Source organism: Gallus gallus, chromosome 5, assembly GCF_016699485.2.
Source record: "Gallus gallus isolate bGalGal1 chromosome 5, bGalGal1.mat.broiler.GRCg7b, whole genome shotgun sequence".
In the NCBI taxonomy this organism is placed as follows: domain Eukaryota; kingdom Metazoa; phylum Chordata; class Aves; order Galliformes; family Phasianidae; genus Gallus; species Gallus gallus.
This window is the reverse complement of record NC_052536.1, coordinates 7,707,791-7,733,914: the sequence shown is the minus strand read 5'-3', so window position 1 is coordinate 7,733,914 and position 26,124 is coordinate 7,707,791. Positions and strand designations below refer to the sequence as shown.

Here is a 26,124-nt window from a genome sequence, read left to right as displayed (position 1 = left end):
CCGAATATCGAGTCATAACAATAGAATAAGTTAGAGATTATTTAGAAACCAGTACCAAATCCTGTGTCAAACTTCCTCTTTCCTCTGATAGTGTTTAATTATTGGAGGTGGCCCATGTGGCTTGCGGACTGCCATAGAACTTGCCTTCCTGGGAGCCAAAGTTGTCGTCGTGGAGAAGCGGGACACTTTTTCAAGAAACAATGTGTTGCATCTCTGGCCGTTTACAATCCATGACCTCCGGGGACTGGGAGCGAAGAAATTTTATGGGAAATTCTGTGCAGGATCCATTGATCACATCAGTAAGTACCTAAGGATATGGATTGTGTTCAGATAAAAGGGACGTGGAGATCAGATTGATGGAGACTTTCTCTGCTTGACAGAATGCTTACCTGCTGTAAACATGTGTATGCACGTTAAGGAGAGAGAATAAAAGGTTGCATTTAACCAAAACAGCAGTTGGATAAATGACAGTCTTATGGAGCAGTTTGTTTAGTCTGGACTTGTTAAACTATAGGTTTTTATTACAGCTGTATGTAGAATCCTGATGTTCATTCTAGTATGCTAAAGGTAGATGCAGCTCCTAATGAGAAAATAGGTGTAAGTGTGGTATTTCACAGGGAAATATTTTTGTGCTGTAAAATTTTTTTCCTCAGATGGTTAGCATATTGGGTATACAAGTACTCTAAATATTGTTAAGGCAGGCTTAAAATTTTTTTAAAGAAATTTATGGAAATTAGTTTTATTACCTATGAGTCTGGAAAATGAGAAGTAAGAGACCAATGTCCTGTGGTGGTTGCTACGTTTGAATTCACCACAATATGGGAAATAATAGTGCTGTATGCTTTTGTTAACAATGAATATCAGCTGGGTGGCATGCTGACAGCACCTGTACTTGCTTATGCATTAAATACATCTGTGCTTCTTGCTATTTACAGGTATTCGACAACTTCAACTTATCCTTTTCAAAGTTGCACTTATGCTAGGAGTTGAAATCCATGTGAATCTAGAATTTGTGAAAGTCCTGGAACCCCCTGAAGATCAGGAAAATCAAAGTATGGTTTATCATAATGTGATTCTTTACAGAGTAACTTCATGTCAAGTCTTAGGAGAAATCTGTCAAGATAGTTGAATTCTGCTTAAAGGAATTGGTATCTCTTGCCCTTCTTTTTTAGCCAGGTTTGCTGTCTGCAACTGTAGGCATAATAAGTATCATTGTGACAATGCTGTGATAATTCTTAAAATATGATCCAGCTTTAAAAGTTGAGGTTTTGTACTGTGCCTTCTGGCATGCGTTTGAGGCTTTGTAGGGAGTCTGGTGTGGCTTTCTGGTATCTTCTTGCAAAAACAATTTTTGATTGATAATATAAATATAGAGAATGGATGAAGCACGCTGGGGCCTCATTTTGCTTTCACATTTGAAACTACTCCTGCTTGCTCATGGTCTTATCAGTCATCTTATGCAAGATTTTTCTATGAAATTAAGAAAAAATCTCTCTATATATTAGTATTTAAGGAGTAACAGCAATAGAATATTTTTAAATTTTACCTTGTTAAAATACTATGCTATCCCATTTACTATGTAAATGTTCATGTGCCAATACTAGAACAAATAAATTGTTAAAAGTACTTAAAACCCATTATATATCTTTTAAATGTTGGCAATACAAACACTTTTAGTCAAACAATTTAAAGTTAATGCAAATATGGAATTCAGCTTCATCACTATTCTATTAAGTTGCCATTTAGAAGACAGAATTAAAAGTACAGATGTGAGGAGGCCATTTTTCTTCTTTTAAAACCCATCTCTTCCTGTTAATATGTATACATGCTCTCTTAATAAAGTAGTTGTGTGACTATTTTTGTGAGCATGTACTTGTGATATGGGCCTTAGAGGAAGTTTTGTGCTTTAGGTGATCCAAATAAAGGCTTCCTTTTTACGTTGGCAGTTTATGAGCTTGACACATTGCTTAATGCAGTCTGAACGTAGTTCTGGCTGCAGCAGAACTTCCCTGCATTGATCTGAGGCAGAATGTAAATCCATTTGAATGAGAAATAGACCACTTATCCTGATCCCTTTTCTTCAGACTGAAAACCCTGCTGTATTTCTGAAAAAATATTATTCTTTGATTCTTTGTGCTTTTAGAGATAGGTTGGAGGGCTGAGTTTCTCCCTGTGGATCACCCACTGTCAGAGTATGAATTTGATGTTATTATTGGTGCAGATGGCCGCAGAAACACATTAGAAGGTAGGTGAATGTCTGCTTTTAGCCATGTTGTTTTTTTCTGTTAGGGTATATTGAAAGACCTGGAAGTCAGAGAACAAAAAGCAACACACTTTAAATCCACTGATGTCTGAGAAAACAAGTTTTTTGATGTGCTGTGTTCTACTTTTGTTGTTAAGTTGTGGCTCAAAATAAAGATACTTAAATATTGTGACTGATTCTCAGCACTGTCTGTATCTGCTTTGCCTCCAGAATGTAGCGTGATTCCATTGGGCTACCTCCAGTGTTAGGTAATAGCATGATTATTTAACTTAAAGAGGACTGACAAGGTGCATGTCAGGAATTGCATTGTCTTTGCTATTGTGCCATATGCTTGAGCTAATGACCAAAAGGTGACTGACAGGTATTTAATGAAGGCATCAGAGGTGTAAGTCCTGTGTAAAGATGATTTAACTTCAGAAGCAGTTACTTTGGAAACAATTTGAAAAGATAAATTATTGGGGGGGCGCTTAATGGTCTTGAGTCAGTGCTGAGAATGTGGACTGCCTGAGCTCTTTGTTAGTGAGACACTACTTAAGCTGCTGCTGTATCACACGGACAAGCTTGTTACCTAATTATATGCCTTCCTTGTAGCTTTAATTATATCCATGTTAATTTAAGTTCACCAGATACTCCCTTTCCCTTTTTTTTTTTTTTGTTAGCTTTGTAATAGATCAGGGCTTTTTTTCTTATGTCTGTCAAATGCAATATGCTAAGAGTTAACTCCTTATGATATTTTCTATTAGAAAAATCTCCCCACTCTTCTCCACCTATCCCCTATGAAGGATTATTTAAGTAGTCAGGTGTCAGCAAAACAAAATTATTCTTACCTCAGCTGCAGACTCAACTGAGAAGCTGATAGTTATCATTGTAACAGGATCTGAGGGAATATTTCATGCCCTGAAGATTATTTACATACAGAAGCTCATATTTTCATGTAAAACTTATTCCAATGAAATCTGGAGAATGTATCAAGACGTGCAGTGAGAAAAATCATAGCTGACTGATTTCTTAATAGAAGTACATGTATTCTCTGTCAGGTCATGTGCAATTAGCTAAAAATACCGAATCTACTTCACAATTTCCTTATGTATGAAAGGAATACACAAGCAGGAAAACTGAATGTGTGATTGCAGGATGGGTGCTGAGCAGGTGTTTTTGTGAAAGGAAGCAAAATAGGATGAGGTGAGAATGCAAGTAACTTTGCTTGTTGAACTGCTCATGTTGGAAATAAAAAGTTAAGCTACTGAATATTTTTCAACCCCTAAAATTTTTGAAAAACTGCATTAGTTTTTAGTGTGTGCAGCTAAGCCCTGTTATAGAGGTTTCTGTTTTCTCAGACGCTGCTTTTGACTAATGATTTTTGCATGTTTTTTTTCATAAACTGTTTACTGCCCAACTAAAACACATCACATTTGTTATTCAGCAGGTTAAAAACGTTTCCCTCCATTAAATTTATCTGCATTGTTTCCTGTTTATCTTCATTCACCCCCTGTCTTTAACTTCTCGTGTTCAACTTCTTTCCCTAGTTCCCCTTCAGACTCCAGTGGGTTGTTTTTTTCTTCGTTTCTAAAATGAGCCTTTATCTTGAATACAGTACAGTTCCACTTCTGCAGGTGGGACTGGGGGGAAAAGACTTTGCATTCAGTGGGAATTGGAGATGGAATGTGCTGATTGCGTTGTTTGATGAAATACTGGATTAGGCCAAGTATTCTTCAGCTGACCCTCCTTCATATTCTTATGTGAAGTTTTCAGTGCTTTTATTTATTTTCTTTGCTTGCCAGGTTTTAGGAGAAAGGAGTTTCGTGGAAAGCTAGCTATAGCTATCACTGCCAATTTTATAAACAGAAATACAACTGCAGAAGCCAAAGTAGAAGAAATTAGTGGCGTTGCTTTCATCTTCAATCAGAAGTTCTTCCAAGACCTTAAAGAGGAAACAGGTGGAGAATTTTCCTATTAGCATCAATTTAAATACGTTTCATTAAAAAACAAATGATAAAGTGCTGATGATGTCATAATCTTGCCAAGGGAAGCTATGTACATTTATGATGTGGGATTTTCTTTTTAGCTTAGGTGTTGCCACACTGTTGTTTGTTATAGTGTTTAAATTCTTCTCAACTGAAAAAACAAAACAAAAAAACAAAAACCAAAAAGCCATGCCCAACAACTTGGGAAGAACTTTTCCAGTGCCCAAAGATTTCCCTTAAGGCATGGTTTGTTTTGTTTGTGTCTGTTCACATACTGAATGGCTTAAACCCTGTGAAAAGGTGTTGCCCGTCTAGGGAGGGGTTTGTTCTTCTTTTTGATGTGCAGATCTGATAAAGTGCCATAAGTTTTTGAATATAAACTGTGAAATACATCAGTATGAAAACAGGTTTGTACTTCCAAGGGATGCAACTATTCTGAAACAATTCCATTCTTACAGCTAATTTATTATTAATATTGCTATTGTAACAACATCAAAACTCCTGGTTAGACCCAAAGCCAGAAGTCTAGCAACCTAAAAAGCATGTTGTTCCCTTTATTCCTCTTTCTGCCCCCCAGAAGATTCATCATAGAATCATAGAAGGGCTTGAGTTGGAAGGGACCTCAAAGATTGCCTGGTTCCAAACCCTCTGCTGTGAATAGGGTTGCCAGCCACTGAATCAGACATTAGATCAGGCTGCCCAGAGCCCCATCCAACCTGGCCTTGAGCACCTCCGGGAACAGGGCATGCACAACCACTCTGGGTAGCCTGTTCCAGCACCTCACCACTCTCTCAGTGAAAAACTTCCCCTGACATCTAATCTAAATCTCCCCCCTTTTAGTTTAAAACTGTTCCCCCTTGTCCTATCAAAGGTCCTATTAATAAGGCTGTAATTAACTGGCTTTCCCTTAGTAGAATGCCAAATATCTTTGAATTATTTGGCGACTAACTCTTGTTGGGTAGTGCCAATCTCCTTGGGAAAGCGAGCGTGTTCTAAGAAGAAACTTGTAGGTCTCACTGTAGGATTGTTAGTAAATGACAGAAAATGCCTTGTACTTTGTAACAAGTGTATTCTTTTTCAGGAATTGACCTGGAGAATATTGTTTACTACAAAGATAGCACACATTATTTTGTGATGACAGCAAAAAAACAGAGTCTTCTGGAGAAAGGAGTGATTATAAATGTACGTAAAAATTCTGAGTAAAGCTTTACTGCATTTATTTGACGCATAATAAGTGTGAACATCTGCATAAATGTTATTCCATATTATAGAAGGTGTTTATAGACTTATTAGGTCACTTGACTAAAGCTCAGATTACTTAGATCTTACTCTGTTAATTGTTTTTTGTTGTTGCTGTTGTTTTCCTCTGCTAGCACAAAGTTCCTATAGAGAGCTGAAAATGATACTTGCTAAATTTCTCAGTTTTGAGTCTGGCTGAAGTGGGATTTTCATTCAGCTTGGAAATGTGTGGTATTGTCATCAACCCAAAAAATAAGAACCTAATTTATTTTAAAGTTAACCTTAGCACAACTATGTCCAGCTTTATCAGGTAAACAAGGAAGTGTTATAATCTACCCAGGTTAAGTTGCAAATTCTTCAATGTTGATGAAACCTGCTAGAACAAGTGCATAAACATGAGGGCCTGAGCTTTCAAAAATGCTTGGAAATTTCTGAGGCCTTTTGAAAGACAGTGTTTTTTCCTTTTATTTATTTTTTTTGTTCTCTAAAAGAAGGAGTTATTTTTCCTTTGTTTCTAGAAAGTGTTCTGGCACTACTTAAGGCACTATTTAAATTTCTCTTCCTGGAAATGCAGTAGTAGGCAACTTTTCTTGTGAAGTAAGACAATGCCAAAACAGTCAATTATAATTTCCCATAGGAAATGCCTGTAGGGAGCTGTCGGAAGACTTCTTTCTGATGGGACCACTTAACTCAATGCTACAATTTTCAGCCTTTTTAGAGGATGCAGCCAGAGTAGTAGAGGTGAAGGGTGGTTGTCTCAGAGGTGATGGGATAGTGGTGGGTGGCCCTTGAATCTAAGAGGCTGATGTCTGCAGGTGGGTGGGGTGGGGCATTTAAGGAAGAGGAGCTCTGGCTGTGGCCTGGCAATCATCTTCCTGAGTCTCTCACATCTGAGCAAAGAGAACAATCTGCTGAAAGACAGCTAGGCTCATAGCCATTCTGTGGCATCATCCTTGTGATTAGGGGTCTCATCCATGATTAAGCTGTAAATAGAAGCTGCCTTATTAATAATCTTTGGCTTTAAATAGTGTGACCTGCAAAGGGAATGTCCTTTACCACGCTGGCTGGAAAAACAAATAGACAAAAAGCAAACACACAAAAAAACTCCACACAAACAAACAAAAAAAAGCAAAATCAACCCAAGACAAGAACAGAAAAACTTCTGTGGTCCAAGTTTGAATGTGTCAACTTAACTGAGCTATTAAGTCAAACCTTCAGGTTGAGACTAGCATGTTAACACCCTTGTTTCGTAGTTATTTCTGCTCCCTTTTGTTTTTTCTGATGTGGGGTGCACTCAAAGGAAAAAGAGTTGGAGTGATGATGATCGCATCTTTTGATAGAATGGAAGTTATGAAGAAAACACATAGCCAGAGAGCTGGGAGGCTCCATAATCTTTTATTGCAAATAAAGCTGCTTTTCAGTATTGGCATAGTGTTCCTGTTTGCGGTAGCAGAAGAAACCTATATTTGTGTACTTTTCAGAGATCATGATAAATTTCCCTTGGTTCTTTATGCTGGGAGATATACGTTCCACTGTGATGCCACAAGACATCAAGGCTCCATTTCAGAGAGGATAGATGGAATATGTAATCCTGCACCCCTCTTTTTTGCAGGACTATAATGATACCGAGTTACTCCTCTGTGGGGATAATGTGAACCAGGGCAATTTGCTGTCCTACGCTCGAGAAGCTGCTGACTTTGCGACTAACTATCAGCTGCCTTCCTTGGATTTTGCAATTAATCACTACGGGCAACCAGATGTAGCAATGTTTGATTTTACATCTATGTATGCATCTGAGAATGCTGCACTGGTGAGAGAAAGGCACAGACATCGGCTTCTGGTTGCACTTGTTGGAGATAGTTTACTTGAGGTATATCTAGGCTTATATTCCAAATACTTCTTTTAATCCAGCCATTTTATCTGCCTTCTCAAGCAATCTTTCTATTCTCTTCTATGTCCTGAAACAAACGTACCTTCTTTGGAGTAGACGTTTTATTCTTTTTTTCTTTTTTTTTAATGCCATAGTTTATGTCATAACTAATGCTTGGCTGGTAGTCCCTGGCTGGGATTCTGTTTTGCTTTATGCACGTTGTATTTCTGTCTGAAAACTGTGAGCTGTGTGTCCTCAGCTTAGGTGCACAGCATAACTCTCCTGACTTCAGTCAGAGGGAAAAACTTAGTCCAAGTTTTATTGCAGCCTCCTTGCTTCAATATGTTTTCTTTCTTAAGAGAAAAGTGTGTGTTACAGCTAATGGATACGTTCGTTTTATTTGTTTTATAATTATTACTTCTAACAAGACTGACAGCCTGAAGTGTTTGAGAAGACTAGTCCAAATGAAAACTAGGAGAGGAAAGAAAAAAAGGCATAATTGCCACCCTCATACCCTGCCCCACCACCTTTAAAAAAAAAAACTTGACTCCAAATTCACATCACAAGTTAGTTCTGTAATAAAACCTGAAGAAATGCAAAGAGTTAAAATGTAAATGTCTCTTCCAGCCTTTCTGGCCAATGGGTACTGGCTGTGCAAGAGGCTTCTTAGCTGCTTTTGATACTGCTTGGATGGTGCGGAGCTGGGCTCAAGGAAAACCCCCACTAGAAATCCTTGCTGAACGGTGAGCTCTGCTTTTGTCTTCATTTTCAGTGTGTTTCAAGGAGTTGCTGTCTTGGTTGAAGGCAGTGGAAGATAAAACACCATCTGGATAAAAATTCCGTTTCCCTGCAGTGGCAATCAGTTGAAATTACCCATTCTTTTAGGTTACTAAACAGTTTACAGTGGCAGTAGGCTGTTGCTTTGCAAGCTTCTGTAAACTGATTCAGAGATCCAGCAGCATGCATGACATGGGTCTAAATCACTAATTTAAATTATGAATGACTAGATTTAAGTATAATCTTTGGGAAAAATCTTATGTTATCTTTAAACCTGTAGCTTAACAACTACAAGTTGCCCAGAGAAGTTGTGGATGCCTCACTCCTGGAGGTGTTCGAGGCCAGGTTGGATGGAGCCCTGGGCAGCCTGATCTAGTGGATGGCAACCCTGCCCGTGTCAGGGGTGTTGGAGCTCGGTCATCTTGAAGGTCCTTTTCAACCTAAACCATCCTATGATTCTATGAACTTGTAAAAAGAGCTAACTCTCCAAGCATCTCAGCAACTGTGTTTTGTGTTTGCTGTGTTGATTGTTTTTGTTTTAATTTCAATAACAAAGAAGATGTTAATTACTGAAACACAATTGTAAACAAATACTTTAAAGCCAACAGCTTTCATTATTAGTATCTGTGATTTTAACTTTGCATTTTGGCTTAGCAGGTCGACTGCCCTCTCTATTTAGACTGATAAATGTGTGCAAAGATGAATCGCTGTAATGCTGAATCATAAGCTTCTCTGTGTAATGACTTTTTGATCACAGCAAAAACCTGTTGTTAACTACACCAGTAATCCTGGTGTGGCAATGGTCTGATGGTTGAAGCTGCTGACTTTGGTGCTGACAGCAGCTGCCCTGCTCTCCTGTAGCTGCTCAGACTCTTTTAGGGGCAGACAGACTTTACAAATAGTCATGGTTGTGGTAATGCAAGTAGGAGCATTACAAACTACAGTGCTTTGAGGATTTTTAAGATAGAAGCATGTGTGATGACTCAAGCGCTTCATAGTCCCCAGTGGAAAATTGAACAGCATAATAAAAAAGGCTGTGTTGGTTATAGGAATACAGAATGACGGGTTTTTGTGCTGTTATGTGGTAAAGAAGTTACTCCTTGGGTGGAGGTTAAAGCAAAACCAGATGACTGTATGATGTAACCTTCTTTTTTTAAGTTCTTCTTGCTCTCTTCCTGCCTCAGGAAAATATGGGCACAAGTTCTAAGAGTCTGTCTTTTTGTTGACCTTTTTCTGTCTGGCATCCTTTTCCCACTGAGTGGGGGTAAGAAATGGGATGGATGCATTATGCAGTTAGTGCATAACACTTGTCCTAGCAGAATCAAAATAAAGGTGCAGGTAACTACAAAAAAAAATCTTTTTTATGTAATGAATATGTTATGATCAATATGTTTTGCATCTTTTTTTTTTCCCTTGTAAGGGAGAGTATTTATCGACTCTTGCCTCAGACTACCCCTGAAAATATTAACAAGAACTTTGACCAGTATACCATTGACCCAGGAACAAGGTACCCGAACTTGAACTCGAGCTGTGTTCGACCTCACCAGGTCAGTACTTAAAAGACTTGCTTGTGAAATCACAGGTGTTTGTTATTCGTGTGGGGTTTCTTTTGTCCATAAATGGCCACAAGTAGTACATAAAATCTTCAGGAGACTCCGTAGTCTAGATCCAGCTGTTGATAAAGTTAACCTAGAAAGAAAAAAAAATTTTTGCCCTTCAAGCAATTCTAACGTTGTGTTACAAATGATTTTAACTTGTAGGTGAGACAATTATACATCACCAATGAGTTACAGCAATGTTCTCTTGAAAGAGCAAGCTCCATTAGAAGATCAGTGAATCTCTCAAGACGTGGTATGTGGTATCTCATGTTTGTAGTGAAATATTGAAGCTTCCTGAGCATACAAAAAATGATTGAAATATTTGCACTTTGCTAACTGCAGAGTCAGACATTCGACCTAACAAACTCCTGACCTGGTGTCAGAAACAGACAGAAGGGTACCGTAACGTTAACATCACAGACCTGACTACCTCCTGGAAAAGCGGCCTTGCACTGTGTGCAATTATCCATCGCTTCAGACCTGACCTCATGTAAGTGACATCTGTAGATTTTAGGCATAAGATATATCGAGTATTCACCAAAGTATAGTGTAAGAGCAGCCAAAACACTGATAGTGTACAGTTCCCTTCTGCTGTTTGTTTTTGCAAGGAGGTGCACACCATAGCCTGGTTTTGGGGGACAGGGGAGTAGGATTGTTTTTGTTTTGCCTTTTGTTTTTTTTCCCCCTGCATGTCCTTGCATGCCACTTAAAATACATATGCTTTCAAAGAGCTAGGAAGGCTTTGAACCTTATGACTTGTGATTATGTTCATGGGATTCACACGGTTATTTAAAATGAAAATTGTAGTGCTTGGAGAATGTGAGAGCTGTATTCCCAAGTCCCTGGAGACAGGTTTTTAGGTATATTTAAAACCACAGTTGTAATGATACTGTCAGGAGTTAGAAAAATACTCGGTTTAGTCTTAAATGAGCTGTCCTCTGCCTGCTGTAGTGGTTACCATGATAGTCTAGGCAAACCCCGGGCCACAGAGGTTGTGTGGGAGATGGCAGCCTTGCACAGTTCTTCATCCACTGTCCTGACATGTGTGCTCTGCAGCAAGGACTGGCCCTTGAAAATTAACTATTCCAGGAATTGATTGTATGCCAGCATCTCCATTTTTACTGTGTTTCTGGAGTCCTCACCCTGCAAGGCTTGATGACTTACACATGAATATTTTAAAAGGTTTCTCAGTTAGAGACAAGAGGGTTGGTGTGTAACAGGGGGTGGGAATGGCCATTGCTGGCAGGGGATCACAGGGCCTGCTTGTTGACATATATGTTGGGGTGACTCTTCTGTCCTCTTCTAAGTCTCCAAAATGCAGTGGCTACATTCTCTTGCCTTTCCACACAGATTAATCACCCACAGACTTAGGAGTCGCGAGTGAATTACTGTCATCAGCTCTTTATTGTGGATAAATGAAAGAAATCATTGAGTTGTTGTTTTTTTTGTTTTTGTTCTGTGTGTGTGTGTGTGTGGTGTGATAATTTGGGAAAAAAAAAATAGCAATGGTGTCCAGGGTACTCGCTTGTATCGCTTCATCAGAGGAAGAACTAACACTGCACATTCTAAGAAAAAGGTTGATGGGTTGTTTGGGCTGAGGTTTTGGTGGTGGAATTTTGTTGTTGTTGTTGTTAGGTTAGTTGTTAAATAAATAAATAAAGAGGAGGGGGTGGAACGAGTGTGGCAGATTATGCGTGATTATGGATGCTTTTGTTGCCACAGGAGTGAGTAGAAAGCAAAGTCATCATTGCTGTATGTGAAAAACGTATCTCTTAAGCACTGCTCTCTAGAAAGTCAAAAGATTCCTGAGCTAACATATCTCATGCTGTTTGTTCACATATTTGGATCTTGTTGGCTTCTCCTGTTAAATGCGGCTGTTTACGTGGCCAGACAGGAGCTGAGCAGGCCAGTGAGGTGGCTGCCTGCAGGCTGCAGGCAGTGCTGGGGCAGAGGGCTGTGCACACTCCCTGGCTCCAGAAATGGATGTTGAGAAGAAATAAATTATTTTGGGTTCAAAAGCTCACGTTCCTTGTGAGGAGAAAGAAACTACCCTGCCTCGAGCTTTATAACTTATTCTCATTTATTTTAATAATGAATGTTGGAAGTTGGAAAGGAACTGGAGTCTTAGAATAAGTCTTACAGAAAATGTATTAGAGAATGGTAATGCAGTTTGAAATGTGTGATATACTTATTTAGTGCACTAATATATCTGGTTATGACATAAGCAGGAGCTCCTCATTCAAACTGTGCAAGTAACACCTTAAAGAGAAATGCAGTGCATCTGCATGTGTGCATGCACACATGTAACATGTTTGTTTCCTAAAATACTCACCTAAATTACTCCTTGTGGTTTTGGTTAGGGTTAGGTTTCACATGGTGAAATGCCCATGCCTTCTCACATTCTTGTCTCGCACCTCTCTGATTTACAAGGGAATCCTGTTGTGTTTCCAGGGGGTATGGAGAGCAAACTGCTACTGATGCCTGTACATTCTCCCCCACAGAGACTTCGATGCACTGAATGAAGAGGACGTTGTCAAAAACAACCAACTAGCATTTGATGTTGCTGAGCGGGAATTCGGGATCCCCCCTTTGACCACAGGGAAGGAGGTGGGGTCTGCTGAGGAGCCTGACAAGCTCAGCATGGTCATGTACCTCTCCAAATTTTATGAGCTGTTCAGGGGCACACCTCTGAGGACAGTAGGTAAGCTGAATCCAGTTCGTTGTTCTCCCAAGCTTGGGAAGTGGGAGCACTTCATCTAGGCTGCTCACAAGCACTGCTTCTGAGCCAGCAGCCATTTCCCAACTGAGCCATTCTGGCACACAGTCACATCTGCAATAATTACCTTGTGCTTAGAAAAGGAAAGGGGGAAGAATATGATGGGACACCAAGGTTTTACAGGTCCTTGATGGTTTCAGAGAACAGAAGCAGTTGGATAACTGCAGCTTGAAATCATTGTTTGTGTATAAGGTCATTAAGAATCATTGTCTGTTCAGGGTGATTGCCTACGTCATGTCTGTTCCTTGATTTTTCTATTCATTTGTTTAAAACTTACCCCTGTATTGTATGCATTTTATTAGCCTAAGTTTCTAATACATAATTCTTACTACTATTCAACTTTGGCAATTTGAATATTGCCAAAGTAATGGCTTTGGCAAATTATTTTTTTTATTTGAATAAGCATACTTCAGTCTTTTTTTTTTTTTAATACAGATGCTGGGGATAAGCAAAATGGAGAAAGTAATGAACTTTGTTCAGCAAAATCATCAAACTTCATCTTTAATAATTACATCAACTTAACTTTACCAAGAAAGCGAGTGCCAAAGGTAAACTGTGAAGGATGGTTTGCTCTAAAAATCTTCGTCTTTTAAATGTGGAAAATTAACTTCTGTGCTCATGAATAAGAGTGAAGATTTGTGTGCATATTAAAGAAGTAAAATAAGATTTCAACAAAAACTAGCACACATGAACACTAAATCATTATGGTGTTTGTAATGGTAAAACTGAAGCGTTGTCACTGTCAAATGGCTGAAGCATTAATAAACCCAGTTAAGCATTCTCTGTAAATGCAGATATTTTAATCTTGGTGAGAATTTGTGTGTACTTCAGGAGATTTCATATTCATTCTCCATGATGTCAGTCTTCTTCAGTGTAGATAAAAGGTAGGGGAGGAGGATGCTTTATTTGATGTGTTCCTAAGTTGTGGTTATCAACTTGAGATGTTGGAGTTCTTGGCTGCATTACCTGCACTGTCTCTTATGGTTTCTTTTTAGAAGATCTCCTAGAGGTATTTTTAAGAAGTTTGGCACAGTGTTACATGCCACATTTTGTAGTTTTATTGTTTTCTTTTGTTCTTGTTTTGTAGTACTTTTGGTTTTGTTTTGTTTTCTTTTGATGGGGAAGTCTGAGATTTTGCTAGGCAGGACTATTACTCCCTTTAAGAAGAATAGTATTGTAGCTTTATATTCCTAGGTTTAAATAGAGATTTGCTCAAATAATCACTGGTATATAAGAAGTCTTAGAAGCCTTTTTGAGCCGTTTGTGGGCTCTGTTCTGCAGGCGAGCCCTTCATACCCCTTAAAGCATGCAAGGGTGACAAACAGTAGACAGTTTAACTAACGTGACCCTGAGATAGTGATCTGTTCAGACATACCCTTGTACTTTTCTCTCTGTGTCACTTACTAATGAAAACTTATTGACATGATGTCCCTGTGTGAAACACATCAATGCCTATACATGTTGCAATTAAAGACTACAGTGCTTTGAAGAAGTATGGAGACCTGAGTTAATACTGTCTGACATAGGATTGTGTGCAGTGGGAGTATTGCCTTTGTATTTCTGAATGAATTATAACTTCAAAAGTTTTAAATTAGAAGTTACTGTAATGAAATTATTCTGTAATAAACTGTTTCACCCCCACTTATTCATTAACTTGGAAGTCAAGGAAGACCTTGAGGAGGGGTTTTGCTTTCACAGCCAAACGTAACTTCATTTTAAATGGGGAGTGTCTGCCAAATCTGGCTCAGAGGCAGCAAGCAGTGTCTCGCTGAAATTAACCAGTGCTAGTTAGACAGCAGTGTGTGCTCCTCCCCCAGAATGAGTTCAGCGTGTGTTTTCTGAAGTACAGCTTTATGCAAAACTGTTCCAAGTTTTGAGTTTCCTGGGCTAGACAGAAATTTAAGTTGCTTTGTTTTGTTTGTTTTCACAGACCTCCTTAATACTTAACTTCACTGTTTCCTTTACACCCTATGCAGTATTTGCCAAGTTTTGCCTGCAGAAGTACAATTTTTCTGCTCTTTGGAGTGTGGTGTCCTTAATAAAAATTCAGGTGTATGTGTATTGACTACATGCCTCAATGTTTTTAACAAGTTTCTTTTTACGTTTGTTGCTATCTTACCTTCTTAGTTGTGGTAGAGATGTGGATTGTTTTTGTTTTGTTCTCTTCTTTTCGGTTGCCTGAAAAACTACTTCAGAATTTCCAGATATTTCCTAGAGTTACTTACGTCTGAGATGTTTTCCATCCACAAACATATTTTCAAAACCCATGGACAGTCGGCTGCCCAGTAAGCTCATATATCCTTGTTAGGAAATAACTTTTCCCTGACATCCGCATATAGACAAAACAAAGTGGCATTTTTCCCATCTAACTAAGCACTGAGAAAGTAAACAGGCAAAATAAACATTGCATTTTCTTGTGGGTGACATCTTTAGAAGAAAAACTTCTTTTTTTCCTGACCACAATGTTATTATTTTTCTCTGAGCTATTTGCAGAAGTAAATAGTAGTAGTAGGGAAACCTTTCTATTACCGAGGCATACAGCCCTCTGACTAACCTCTCATCGTGAAACATGCCTTCTGCCTAACAGGAGGTGAGTTTCTTGGCACTACATGAAAGCATGAGGTGGTTTGCTTGATGGGCCCCTTCAGTTTCACACCATAGGGGCTTGTCTGAACAGAGGAGGGGAAGCAATATTTTGCAAATCAGCTTGAGGAGTGAGGCTATCAGGAGCAGCATTTACTTTGTGTGAGACTTTACAGCCTCATCATGAATGGCACATGAAGCTTAACAAGAAATACACTGCTCAGACTGGGGCAGAAATTTGGAAAGACTGTAACAGTGGGAAACTAGCTGGCTGGGAAATAGGACTTTTTGGAGAGTAACTTCTTGAGTTAGAGTTTGGCTGTGTCTTCAGTTTTGTGGCTCTTTCTCCTGTGCGAAGTAGCGTTGAGTGTTATCCAGGTATGACTGGAGAAGAACACTTACGTATCACAAAATCAGAAACCATCTGGAGCACCATAATATCTCTTTCTGAGCTCTGTACCATCCAATTTGTCCTTTTATTTGGCTAGACAGGGGATCTTTATCTGGGCACAACTGGTGAGAGACCAGGAAGCGCCTGGCGCTGACGTGACTGTTGCTGTCCTGCCAGCTAGACTGAGTAGTGTTTCCCATTTTTCTTCCTGTGTCAACAGAGCTCAAAAGGAGTTTGAGATTTCCTGTACTCCAGACTAAGAAATGAATTGAGGTGTTTACGCAACGAAGAGCACAATCTTTCTTGGAGTTTTGTTGGGCGATTAAATTGCTTTGTTTTTCGCTTCTTTGTAAATACATTAACAAAAGTCCTTTATGTGGATTCTGAAAGGCAACATCTTGTTTGCTTCATTCGCTTAGGCAAACTCTGCTTTTATGTGGTATAGATTATTATGCAGAATACATTGTTGTTCGCTCTTTCTTGGTAGACTAATGATTCTAAGTATTGTAAAACTGGATTACCGAGAGCTGGTGCTTGAAAGACAAAGTACCAATGTGTACAGAGTAATAAAAATATTGTCATTTGATTCTTTTGGTGTTTGCCCAGAAGTTGTTTGGGATTACTTTTGTTCACTCCATAATGACTTCTTATAAACACAGCATATATATGAAGACTGTATTCTTTGATCCATCTCTTTATTCTTTTTTTCCTTCTCCAAATTGGATGAGCAATCCATGAGTTACGGTGTGGGCAAATACAAATAAATGGAATATAGTTCACTGTTCATAAAATAGAGCCAAACATGATGTTTACAAGACAAAAAAAAAGAAATCTCTCCATAACCTGACCAGATAAATTTTGTCAGCTCTTTAAGAATAAATTCAATAAGAAATGATGCAAATATTTATTAACTATTTTGCAAATTTGGGCAGTCTGCGGCATGAAATGTTGTTTGTGTCGTGTCCAGTAAAATAACTGACTACATGCATAGCTTGAGAACAAAAAAGGCAGTTTGGTTGCTTAAGTACTACTGTGTAAGTCCATAATGGGAAAGGTGAACCCTACAAGAGAAAACGAGGCAGACAATAATTGCTCAGGCTGGAGAAGAGAAGGCTCTGGGGAGATCTGATAGCAACCATTCAGCGTCTAAAGAGGAGCTAAAAGAAAGAGGGGGACAGACTCTTTATCAGAGTCTGTTGTGAAAGGAGAAGGGGAAGTGGTCTCAAACTAAAAAAGGAGAGATTTAGACTGAATATAAGAAAAAAATACTTTTACAGTAAGGGTAGTGAAGCACTGGAACATGTTGCCCAGAGAAGGTGGTGGGTGTTCTGTCCCTGGAGATAGTCAAGGTCAGGCTGGGTAGGGCTCTGACCAACCTGATTAAGCTGTAGATCTCCCTTTTCATTGCAGGGGAGTTGGTCTAAATGGTCTTTAAGGGTTGCTTCCAACTCAAATGATTCTGTGACAAGAAAGGGATGTATCTGCACCGTGAATGCATGTTTTGCATATGAAAATCTAGGCTTAAAGAGATGGGGATCTGCAGTGGAAGAGTTTCCTTGGATTGTGCTGTTCATCTGGAAACCAGTATAAGCTAGATTACAATTCACAGAATAACTGATGCTCTAATGCCTTTTTCTTCAAGAATGTGCTAGTGCTTTATGAATTACAAACTCATTAGTACTGAAGGAAGCAGGTAAACAAAGAGTTGCAGGTCCCCTGTTGAACAAGGTGTATGCATTTTTCCTATCAGAGTTGAGTAAGAGCTTCCAGTCAGGGGCTCCTGTACTGCTGACAAATATGTGATTACTGCCAGCGGGACTTTTTGTGTGTGGAATGATCCTGCTGAGCTGGAGGGGGGTGCTAATGATTGCTGTGTTGGCACTGCTCACCCATGTCACGTTATTTAACAGAGGCCAGACCACACTTACCTGGTAATGGAAGCTAATGTTGTGGGAGGAATGGATTAGACAAATTTCATAACTTCTGTAGTAATCCAGCTATTTTGTTTTGGCTTTCCTGTTTCAGGTTGAAGGGAAAACAGAAGAAAACGAGACTAACAAAAGACGTCGCAAAGGTCTTTTTGGTGTCTTTGAGGAGGTTGGTGTTAAGCAGTGTCAGCACCTATCCAGCTTATTGCAAAGCTTCAGAACTGAGGAGACAGTGGGAGTTAGAAGGCTGGGGCTTGGACTCTGATGCTTGGTGGGAGCAAAAACCCTGTCACCTTAAAACTTGAATTCACTGTCCTGTGCACTGAAGAGAAGCTACACTTATTTAAATTGTTTGGTAGAAGTACGAGCTTTAGGTCAGACATACTAGTTCATTTTCTTTCTGACACTAGAATAGCAGTGTTAGGATTTTTCCTTTTTGCAATTCAGTTATTTAAACATGTTTTGTCTGTGTTTGAAGAGTTTGTGCTGTAGCTTGGCTACTACTCTCAGATTAGTAACCTCTGTGACTCTGCTTTGTGATCACCAGTACTGATTCGCGATCCCTATTTACTGCCCTCTGGGAATTTTGCATGCAAAGCAGTGTCACTTTTAAGATTCTTTGCTGGTTAGGATGTTATTTTCTTCCTTCATTAGTGTCATTGGTAAACTTGAGAAAAACAATTTGTTCTTTTATTGCAGGCCTCGGGATTTTCAAGCCAAGGGGCAAGTGTTGGGAAAGAACAGAATGATGGCAGAGAAGGAATAAACCAGAATAAAGTTAAATCAATGGCAACTCAACTGTTGGCAAAGTTTGAAGAGAATGCTCCAAATACAATTTTTCGGAGGCAGGTAGGTCATAGATGAACATCAAAGTCACCTCTGAAATTAAACACTAGTCCCTCCATATGAGTGTGATGCAGATTTTGGGGGAAAAAGAGTGGATCTATTAGATGTTTGAAGTGGATTTTCTTTCTTTCATGTTTTAAATTCTTTATGCAAATTAAAGGGTGTTCCTCTTAATAATTAGGGAATAAATATGAGTAAGTAATACGGAGATTGATTGTTGCATTCTAATATGCTATATTATAAGGTATATTAATATCATATAGTGGAATTTCAGAGTCTGGAGATCTTCTGTAGAGCAGTCTTTAGAAATTTAATTTGTATTGGAGTCTCTTGGCTGTGTATGGTATCACAGAATTTTTTGCCTGTATTTTGTGAGTAGAGAGTACTGAATGTCTTTCTTTGTGAAAAATTTATGGAAAGATTAAGAAGGGAACCTAATCTTTTTGAAAGATTTATGTAGCTTTCTTTCCTATTCCTAAAGATAGCGGAATATATTTGAACATTTCACAATATTTTCATAAATGCTGTAATTCCAGCAAATAATCCCAGGCTTTAAGGTAATGATGACAATCTCAAAATCCCATTTAAGTCAGCAAGACGGCTTTGTGAATCAGCTGAATTCAAACCTGATATCTACAAAAAGTCTGAAGAAAGGATATGCAAGGTGTCTAAGAGCTGTCAAGGGTGGTAGCTTACTTAATTTTGTGCCTTGTTAATTTAAATATTTAAGTCTTCAAGAAATGTAGTCTTCATAGTTGTCAAGTGACTTCGAGAGCCAACCACTGCAGTTTGCATTCTTCCCAGGTACCATGTCAGTGCCCTAAAATTTGTGATACCTGTACAGAGCTTTGCTTGTTCATGCTCAAGGAAGCCTTGATGCATTTTACCCAAGGTTAGCGTTACAGGCTTGGGGCAGAGCGGCTGGAAGACTGTGTAGAGGAAACGGTCCTGGGAGTATTGATGGACACTTGGCTGAATATGAGCCAGCAGTGTGCCCAAGTGGCCAAGAAGGCCAATGGCATCGTGGCTTTTATCAAAAATAGTGTTGCTAGCAGGAGCAAGGATGCGATCATCCCTCTGTACTCAGCACTGGTGAGGTTGCACCTTCAGTACTGTGTTCAGTTTTAGGCCCCTCACTACAAGAAAGACACTGAGGCCCTGGGCCATGTTTAGAGAAAGGCAATGAGTCTGATGAGGGGTCTGGAGCACAAGAATTATGAGGAATGGCTGAGGGAGCTGGGATTGTTCAGTCTGGAGAAGAGGAGGCTCAGGGGTGACCTTACCACTCTCCACATCTACCTGAAGGGAGGCTGTGGCAGAGTGGGAGTCAGCCTCTTCTCCCATGTAACTTGTAGTAGGAAGAGAGGGAATGGCCTCAAATTGTGCCAAGGAAGATTCAGGTTGGATGTTAGGAAGTACTTCTTCTCCGAGAGTCCACTGGAGTGGACTGCTCAGGAAGGTGGTGGAGTCACTGACCCTGGAGGTGTTCAAGAAGCATTTAGATGTTTTACCAAGGGGACGTGGTTTAGTGGGAAATATTGGTGATATTGTGATTGGACAGTTGGACTGGATGGTCTTAGAGGTCTTTTCCAACCTTGGTAATTCTATGATTGTGTGATTTCATTTAGATTGTGGCCTCCCTTTGAGAATATTGAATATTTTGAATTTTAATTACATCTTTGATAGTAGAAAAGTTAATAAAATGTTTTGGGGACAAAAATTTGCAAAACCTTGATGAAGCTCTGTACTAGTATCTCTTTAAAGACAGCTTTTATTTCTTTCTTCTGCACAATATCTTGGAATCCTATTTACTATCTTCCTCTTTTTTTTTTTTTTTTCCACTCTGTCTTTATAATTTAAAAATGCTATACAAGGAGCAAATAGATAGACCAGCACAGCTCTCTTCTGACTCTCCTGTTAATCCTCGCTTTGCTCAACCTAAAGATCCAAGTCTTCTTCCACCTCAACCAAAAAGGCAGGTAGGAACTCATGTGGGTAATATTTGACAAGCATACTGTTCCTCTTTCTGCTGGGGACTTGCTGTTATTGTGTAACCACAAAATACATACAATTATATTTGAATGTAGTCTGCAGAGTTAACATATACTGAGCTAAAACTTAAGAAAACTACTATAAAGTTCAGTGCTTTTTTAGACCTGCTTGACCAGATGAGAAAAATTTTGGAAAGAATCAGTAACTGCATGGAAAGAACTCGGACAACCTATAGATGTTGATTTATGTATAATCACATCTGAACTTCAAACTGTATACCATTTAGCATGCAAGAAAAGCACAACAGTAGCTGAAAAAATTCTATGTATATACATGATGCTTTGTGCTGTTTGTAATAAGGCAAAGGGAGTTTCCCACTCTAAGAAAACTAGCGGTATATCTAAGATAAAGGCTTGAGCATTGAAAATCTGATTTTAATGAGCAAGTTTTCTACTTCTATAAGTAGAACTTGTGAGAAATACTGCTGGAAGCTCTTTTGCAGCGTCACATACACAGAGCGAAATTTTTGAGTACTTGGTTTAATTCACTTTATGTTAGAATTTTCAATGTTAGTAAATATTCGGTAGTGATCTTCCAAGAGTAGTCGGCAGCAAAGTGGGATCTGAATTGCATTGGAATTCTTCAGGGCAGCTTCAAGAAAAATGCACATGCATAAACAAGCTGAGACAGATGTGCTGTTCTGTAACATTGGGAGCACACTGTACACTGATTGGGATTAGAGTTTTTTAATTTTAATTCTAAGAAGTTTGGGAAGTTTGTATAATTTCTTTGAATTGGACAGATGGGATGAAGTAGAAAACTATCATGAAAAGACCAACTGGAAAGTAATTATTAAGACTGAATTTGACAAAGCTGAACTGGTTGAGCTCAATTACTTCAAAAACTCTTTCATATGAAGTTTAAAAATCAGAGACCCATTCTGAGCTCCTCAGAAAATGCTTCAAATCTGAAAAACATTACATCTCGTGTCACGTCACATTAGATCTAGCATTACGCCAAGGACTACTGCTGGTATTTTTACAAGTTCATTCCTTGGTTTCAAGCAGATGTGATGCTAAAAAAGATCTTGACTAAAACAAAAACAAAACTAAAAGGAGACACATTGTCGTGTTCTTCTCCACTGACGCTGTGTGGGGTTACTGGTTAAAAACTGGGATAATCTTAGAGGAGGATGTCGACACTTTCATAAGTAGCACTGATGTATTTCTGTGCATGGGCATAAGCAGTAGATGTGCAATGAATAGTGTGGAGAGAGTGCTGTGAGGTCCAGGAGAGCATTTCATTTCTAGTTCTGTGCATGACTGTGCTCTGCTTTCAGAAGCATCTTTAAAAACCAAATATACTGCATGGTAGTGCAGAAAGGAGATTTTTTTTTTTCACTTCAAGTGTTTCCCAGTTTCAGGTGGTAGCTAGAACTGAACACGAGGTCAGGGAAACCAAACAGTCTTTAAATGGTTCTGATCATATGGCCAGGAGACCAAAGGCTATAGGAAAAACAGATATCCAGCGCAGTCTGTCAGAAACATCTGAAAATCTTGCATCTGCCTGTTCTGCTGCATTTGTACTTTCTGGAGTGCTTGAGCGTCTTCAGCACCTGGATGAAAAAATGAAACAGGTGATAAGCAATTTCTTTTCCTTTCCGTCTCTTAACCACATGTATTAATCGGCATGCTGTATTTTCCCTGGATATGCTTGCTTTTTATCTGTTTATTTTAGGTTACATTAAGACAATTAAAATACTTTCTGCATACTTGCTGTATTCTGATGATATTTTATGACGTTAACTGAAATCTCTCTCTCTCTCTTTCTTCCCTTGGCTTTCCTTTCCTGGCTCTTACTGCAGAAAAGAGCTCAGACCATAGCAAATAGAGAATTCCATAAAAAGAACATTAAAGAGAAAGCAGCACATCTTGCCTCACTGTTTGGATACATGGAGTTTCCAAAGGTGAATATTAGGTTTTGTACCTGCAGAATTGCTGAGTTAGAAGAGTGATTTTAGAATTCTTGGGTTAAAAAGAAAAAAAAAAAAAGCCATGATGTTGCTTTTAACCTTTCTTTTATTTTGAGTAGATCTAGTAAGTCATTTGGATTCTGCTGAATCTAGTAGAAATTTTAGTTTAAATATTACTGCATAATTTAATTGAGGAAAAACACAATTGTAATCATAAAGCTGGTCAGAGTAGCTTATTAGCATAAGAGAAATGTCTTGAAATAAACCATGCCTTGTGTTTACAAGTATACACTAGTAGCTCACTGTTTCTAATGAATTGGTGAGAAGTAGCTCTCAGTCAGTGAAATCTGGCACGTAGCATTTTTTAATGCTTTCTTAGCTTGTTGCCCATTGTCATTATTTTTATAAGAAGGCTGAGTATAATAATACCGTCTGAGATGAGGGTTTTGTCATGACGATTTCAATGGCTCCTCACTATGCAGAAATAGAGAATGGTACAAAATTGTAGTTATCTTTTTTTCTTGTGCATGACTGTGAAGTTATTCTCTTAACCTGTGCTAATGTCACTCTCTCTTGGATAACTCTCCTCTGTTTCTGCTCTACACAGAATAAGCTGCCTACTAAAGGCTTATCCCATTCTCAGCCCCCAACTCCCTCTTGCCCTCCACCTCATGATTCAGCTGCTGCCTCTTCTCCATCATCTGTAGGTTCAGCTTCCCCTGTTCTTCCTTCTAGACAGGTACTCTATTAACAGATTTTTCCTGTAAAATCCAAACTTGTGGTAAGGCTGTTTGAGAAATGGCTTGGATGAAAGGTGCTGCCTTTGCACGGCGGATCTATTCTATAGTTTGTATTTCACATTAGAATTAAACCTCATTTTTCTTCACCATGGTGAATTCTGCATGTTTGTAAGAGGAAAGTCAACAAATGGTTTGTCTATAAAGCTAAAGAATAGAACAAGTAATTGAGAAAGTTCTGGCCTAAATTCTAAATTTTTGGTGTTGATGTTTAATTTCAGTGTTCTGTTCTTAGATAATGCCACAGAAATGCTTAACGGAGAGATAGTTTCACATTGTGTATATCTGGATGTTAAAGGATTAGTTAGCTGTGCTGGGTGGGTATTTGTCTTTATAAGGTTATCAGTTGGGTCTGCAGGGACAAATCTGGGTGATAATGGTTATTTTAAATAGAGGATGTGTGTTTGGATTGTGTAAGCACGTGTTAATACAACCAGATTTCACTGTTTTGTTTGTTTACTTATTTGTACTTCAAACTCACTTCTGCATGTTAATTGCTAGAACTCAGTTCTTTGCAATGCAAGCTTCATGCAGGGGAAACCAGCATAGGCTTAATGAAACCAATTTGGTAACGTAAATGAGAGATATTCAGCTGTTACTGCTTATGCTAGTTTTAAAATGTGCTTTTATCTGTGGAAGATGAGGTGACATTGGCTTCCAACTCTTCTGTCTCAGAAGTGTTTTAATTGAGGAAAGTTGGATATTTTTCAGCTTTTTAGGGCCAATAAAAGGCCCAGGTTCCCTTTCCTTTGCCCTGGTTATGTAGTGGCAGTCCGGGAACACTGCAGCACTGCAGTACTACATAGGAATATTGCACAGGAGTATTGCTTTCATGTGGGACTTAGGGTGGAAACGTGATATTTCTGGAAGCACTGGGAATGACTGCCATGACACCGGGCAGACACTGTCTGATGGATGTTCAGCAGGATCATTTAGTGGAATTGGTCTAGAATTTTTTATTTTGGGGGTATTTGGGGCTTTTTTTGTTTGTTTGTTTTCCCACTATATTGATATAGATATTGATGCTATTTGAAATCAGGCTCACAGATGGAGCGGTAACCAAGCAGGTAGATATTAGGATGACATGTAGTTTGCAAAGGTACGTTCCTTGGATTAGCTGGAGGTACATTCAGAAAGCTCCATTCCTCTCTCATTCCCTTGGAAAATACAGGATACACAACCCTCCAAGGACACTGCAAGTCCAGCAGGTGCCTAACTGCTGTAATCCTCTAATCCCCTTCAGCTTCAAAATCATTGCTTTGCCTAGATTCACTCCTTGCTTTCTGTGACCTAGGACGTAGAGCATGTGGTGGGTTTTAAGCTCGGTAGTGGCTTACAAAATATCAGAACCTGTTTGTCATAGGCTTTGGAGTAGTACTGTGTTGATGTAAAGAGAGCGAAAAACCAGTGTGACCTAGCCTTTAGCATATGAGAACCGGGCTCTTAATCGTGTGGAAACTCTTCATCAGCAAGAGGGTTTTTTGATGGGATTTAAAAATTTTTCTTCTAAAAAAGCATTTGGCATAAATGATTGGTTTTGGATGTTTTAATTCAACAGCATTTTGTTTAAAATGCATTCACAATCTTTTATTAGTTACCACTGTATTTCAATGACATACCAATAGTATGTTGTTACGTGATTTCAGTTAGTGTGAGTTTACTATACCTGAAAATTCTCTCTCCAGAGGTAATGGCAGAGCAAAGCACAACTGAGACTAGAAAAGCTTGTTCTGTCATGAGCACAGTAAATATACATTGATATTTGCTAAATTGTTCTGTGGTTAGATAGGACTGGATATTTTCTTCGGTAGATCTACATGCCAGAACATCCTGATGCCTAACATGCTGCTCCATGATGTTGAATAGGCTTGGGTCCTTTTGTACATGTATGCTTTGCATACAGCTGAATATACTGCTCAGCTTATCTGAGAACTTTAAATAGCCTGATAATGAGAAGGCTGACATTCTCTTTCCTCCCCTCTGAGGCAGATTCAGATGAACCCCAATGCTGTAGATATTTCAGTGGGAAAGGTAGTAATTTTAAATAAATAAATAAATAACATTGGGTTTTTCTGGGGTTGCTAGTGAGCACTAGTGGCTTATGGACAGGAGTGGAAGAGGGTCATTCAGCCATGGTGTTGGGCAAGGCTACTGACAGGTAAGAGGAGGGTGACTCTGCCTGCTGCAGATGTGATAAGGAGTCACAGGAGAAAGGGGCATTTGGGTCAGGCTTTGGGTGTGGGGATAAGGGACCCTTGATGGTAGGGAGCACAGTGCCAGGGGAGGTCTGCTATCTGCAGCACAGGCACCTTTCAGAGCAGGTTGTACCAGCATACATTAGCTTTACGTGAGTAATGCAAATCCTGCCCTGAGGACAGGATGGACTTCGTGTCCCTTTTATACTTATGCCCGAGACTGTGTTAGTGATGTGCTCGTGACAGTGCTTGTGGGTATGCTCAGATTTTCTTCTCCATCCTGTTTGTGTACTGTGAAGTTAATTCAATCCTGTGACACCTCTGTATTTTAAGACTGCACACTTTTCAAAACATCAGTTGTAATATGTGCTATAAAACGCTGTCTAAATGTGCAGCATTATCTATTTATACATTAAAAAAATGGATAATATTTCAGTTGTACAACTGCACTTTGAAGTAGTGTTTATGATAGCTTTATAAAATGTATTTGGACCTCTTAACTGTATGTGTTGGTAATTGGCTGTGTCCATAGTGCTTTGAGGGTGGGTTTGTGGGACTCAAAACAAACTGCAATACAAATTTTAAGAGTTATTGTTAGTTAGGTCTGAACTTCAGTATGAAAAAGGGCCAGAGGATAGAGAGGCCAACAGAAAGAGCTCCTCTGTGTTCTTGTGTATCAACTCGATCCCAGCAGAAGACCAGAAAATACTGAAGTATTATTTATTTATTTATTAAGACTCCATAAGAAATGACCTATGAATATCAGTGCCCTCACATCCTTTAAATAGTACTGTCAATTTAATTTCAAGTGAGTACTGAGATGATTATATTATCAGGCAGGACAATCCTTGACATCTGCTGAATTTTCATCGGTATAGCATTAACTATGGTGGTGTATCTATTGAAAATGTCTGAGCAGACTTACTGTCTTAC

At 39.0% G+C, this 26,124-nt stretch overlaps 1 protein-coding gene across 43 annotated transcripts in view; it reads left to right on the top strand.

Moving 5' to 3' along the window:
* Window positions 1–26,124, top strand: part of MICAL2 (microtubule associated monooxygenase, calponin and LIM domain containing 2) — a 159,770-nt gene that overhangs the window by 78,236 nt on the left and 55,410 nt on the right. For 25 of the 43 annotated variants that reach the window (XR_006939411.1, XM_046942224.1, XM_046942222.1 and 22 more), the window contains 18 exons: window positions 92–299; window positions 936–1,052; window positions 2,144–2,245; window positions 4,045–4,200; window positions 5,309–5,409; window positions 7,079–7,336; window positions 7,964–8,079; window positions 9,534–9,660; window positions 9,874–9,964; window positions 10,054–10,201; window positions 12,213–12,412; window positions 12,923–13,035; window positions 17,487–17,558; window positions 18,089–18,238; window positions 20,110–20,214; window positions 21,645–21,863; window positions 22,092–22,193; window positions 22,807–22,938. Coding sequence is in view for 42 of the 43 variants with exons in the window: in XM_046942224.1 (XP_046798180.1) it covers window positions 92–299; window positions 936–1,052; window positions 2,144–2,245; window positions 4,045–4,200; window positions 5,309–5,409; window positions 7,079–7,336; window positions 7,964–8,079; window positions 9,534–9,660; window positions 9,874–9,964; window positions 10,054–10,201; window positions 12,213–12,412; window positions 12,923–13,035; window positions 17,487–17,558; window positions 18,089–18,238; window positions 20,110–20,214; window positions 21,645–21,863; window positions 22,092–22,193; window positions 22,807–22,938 (2,517 nt within the window). In the remaining variant the exon portion in view is untranslated. Of the gene's footprint in view, window positions 1–91; window positions 300–935; window positions 1,053–2,143; window positions 2,246–2,473; window positions 4,201–5,308; window positions 5,410–7,078; window positions 7,337–7,963; window positions 8,080–9,533; window positions 9,661–9,873; window positions 9,965–10,053; window positions 10,202–12,212; window positions 12,413–12,922; window positions 13,036–17,486; window positions 17,559–18,088; window positions 18,239–20,109; window positions 20,215–21,644; window positions 21,864–22,091; window positions 22,194–22,806; window positions 22,939–26,124 lie in introns of those variants that run through there. The other 18 variants (XM_046942241.1, XM_046942239.1, XM_046942242.1 and 15 more) reach the window with 7 other exon arrangements.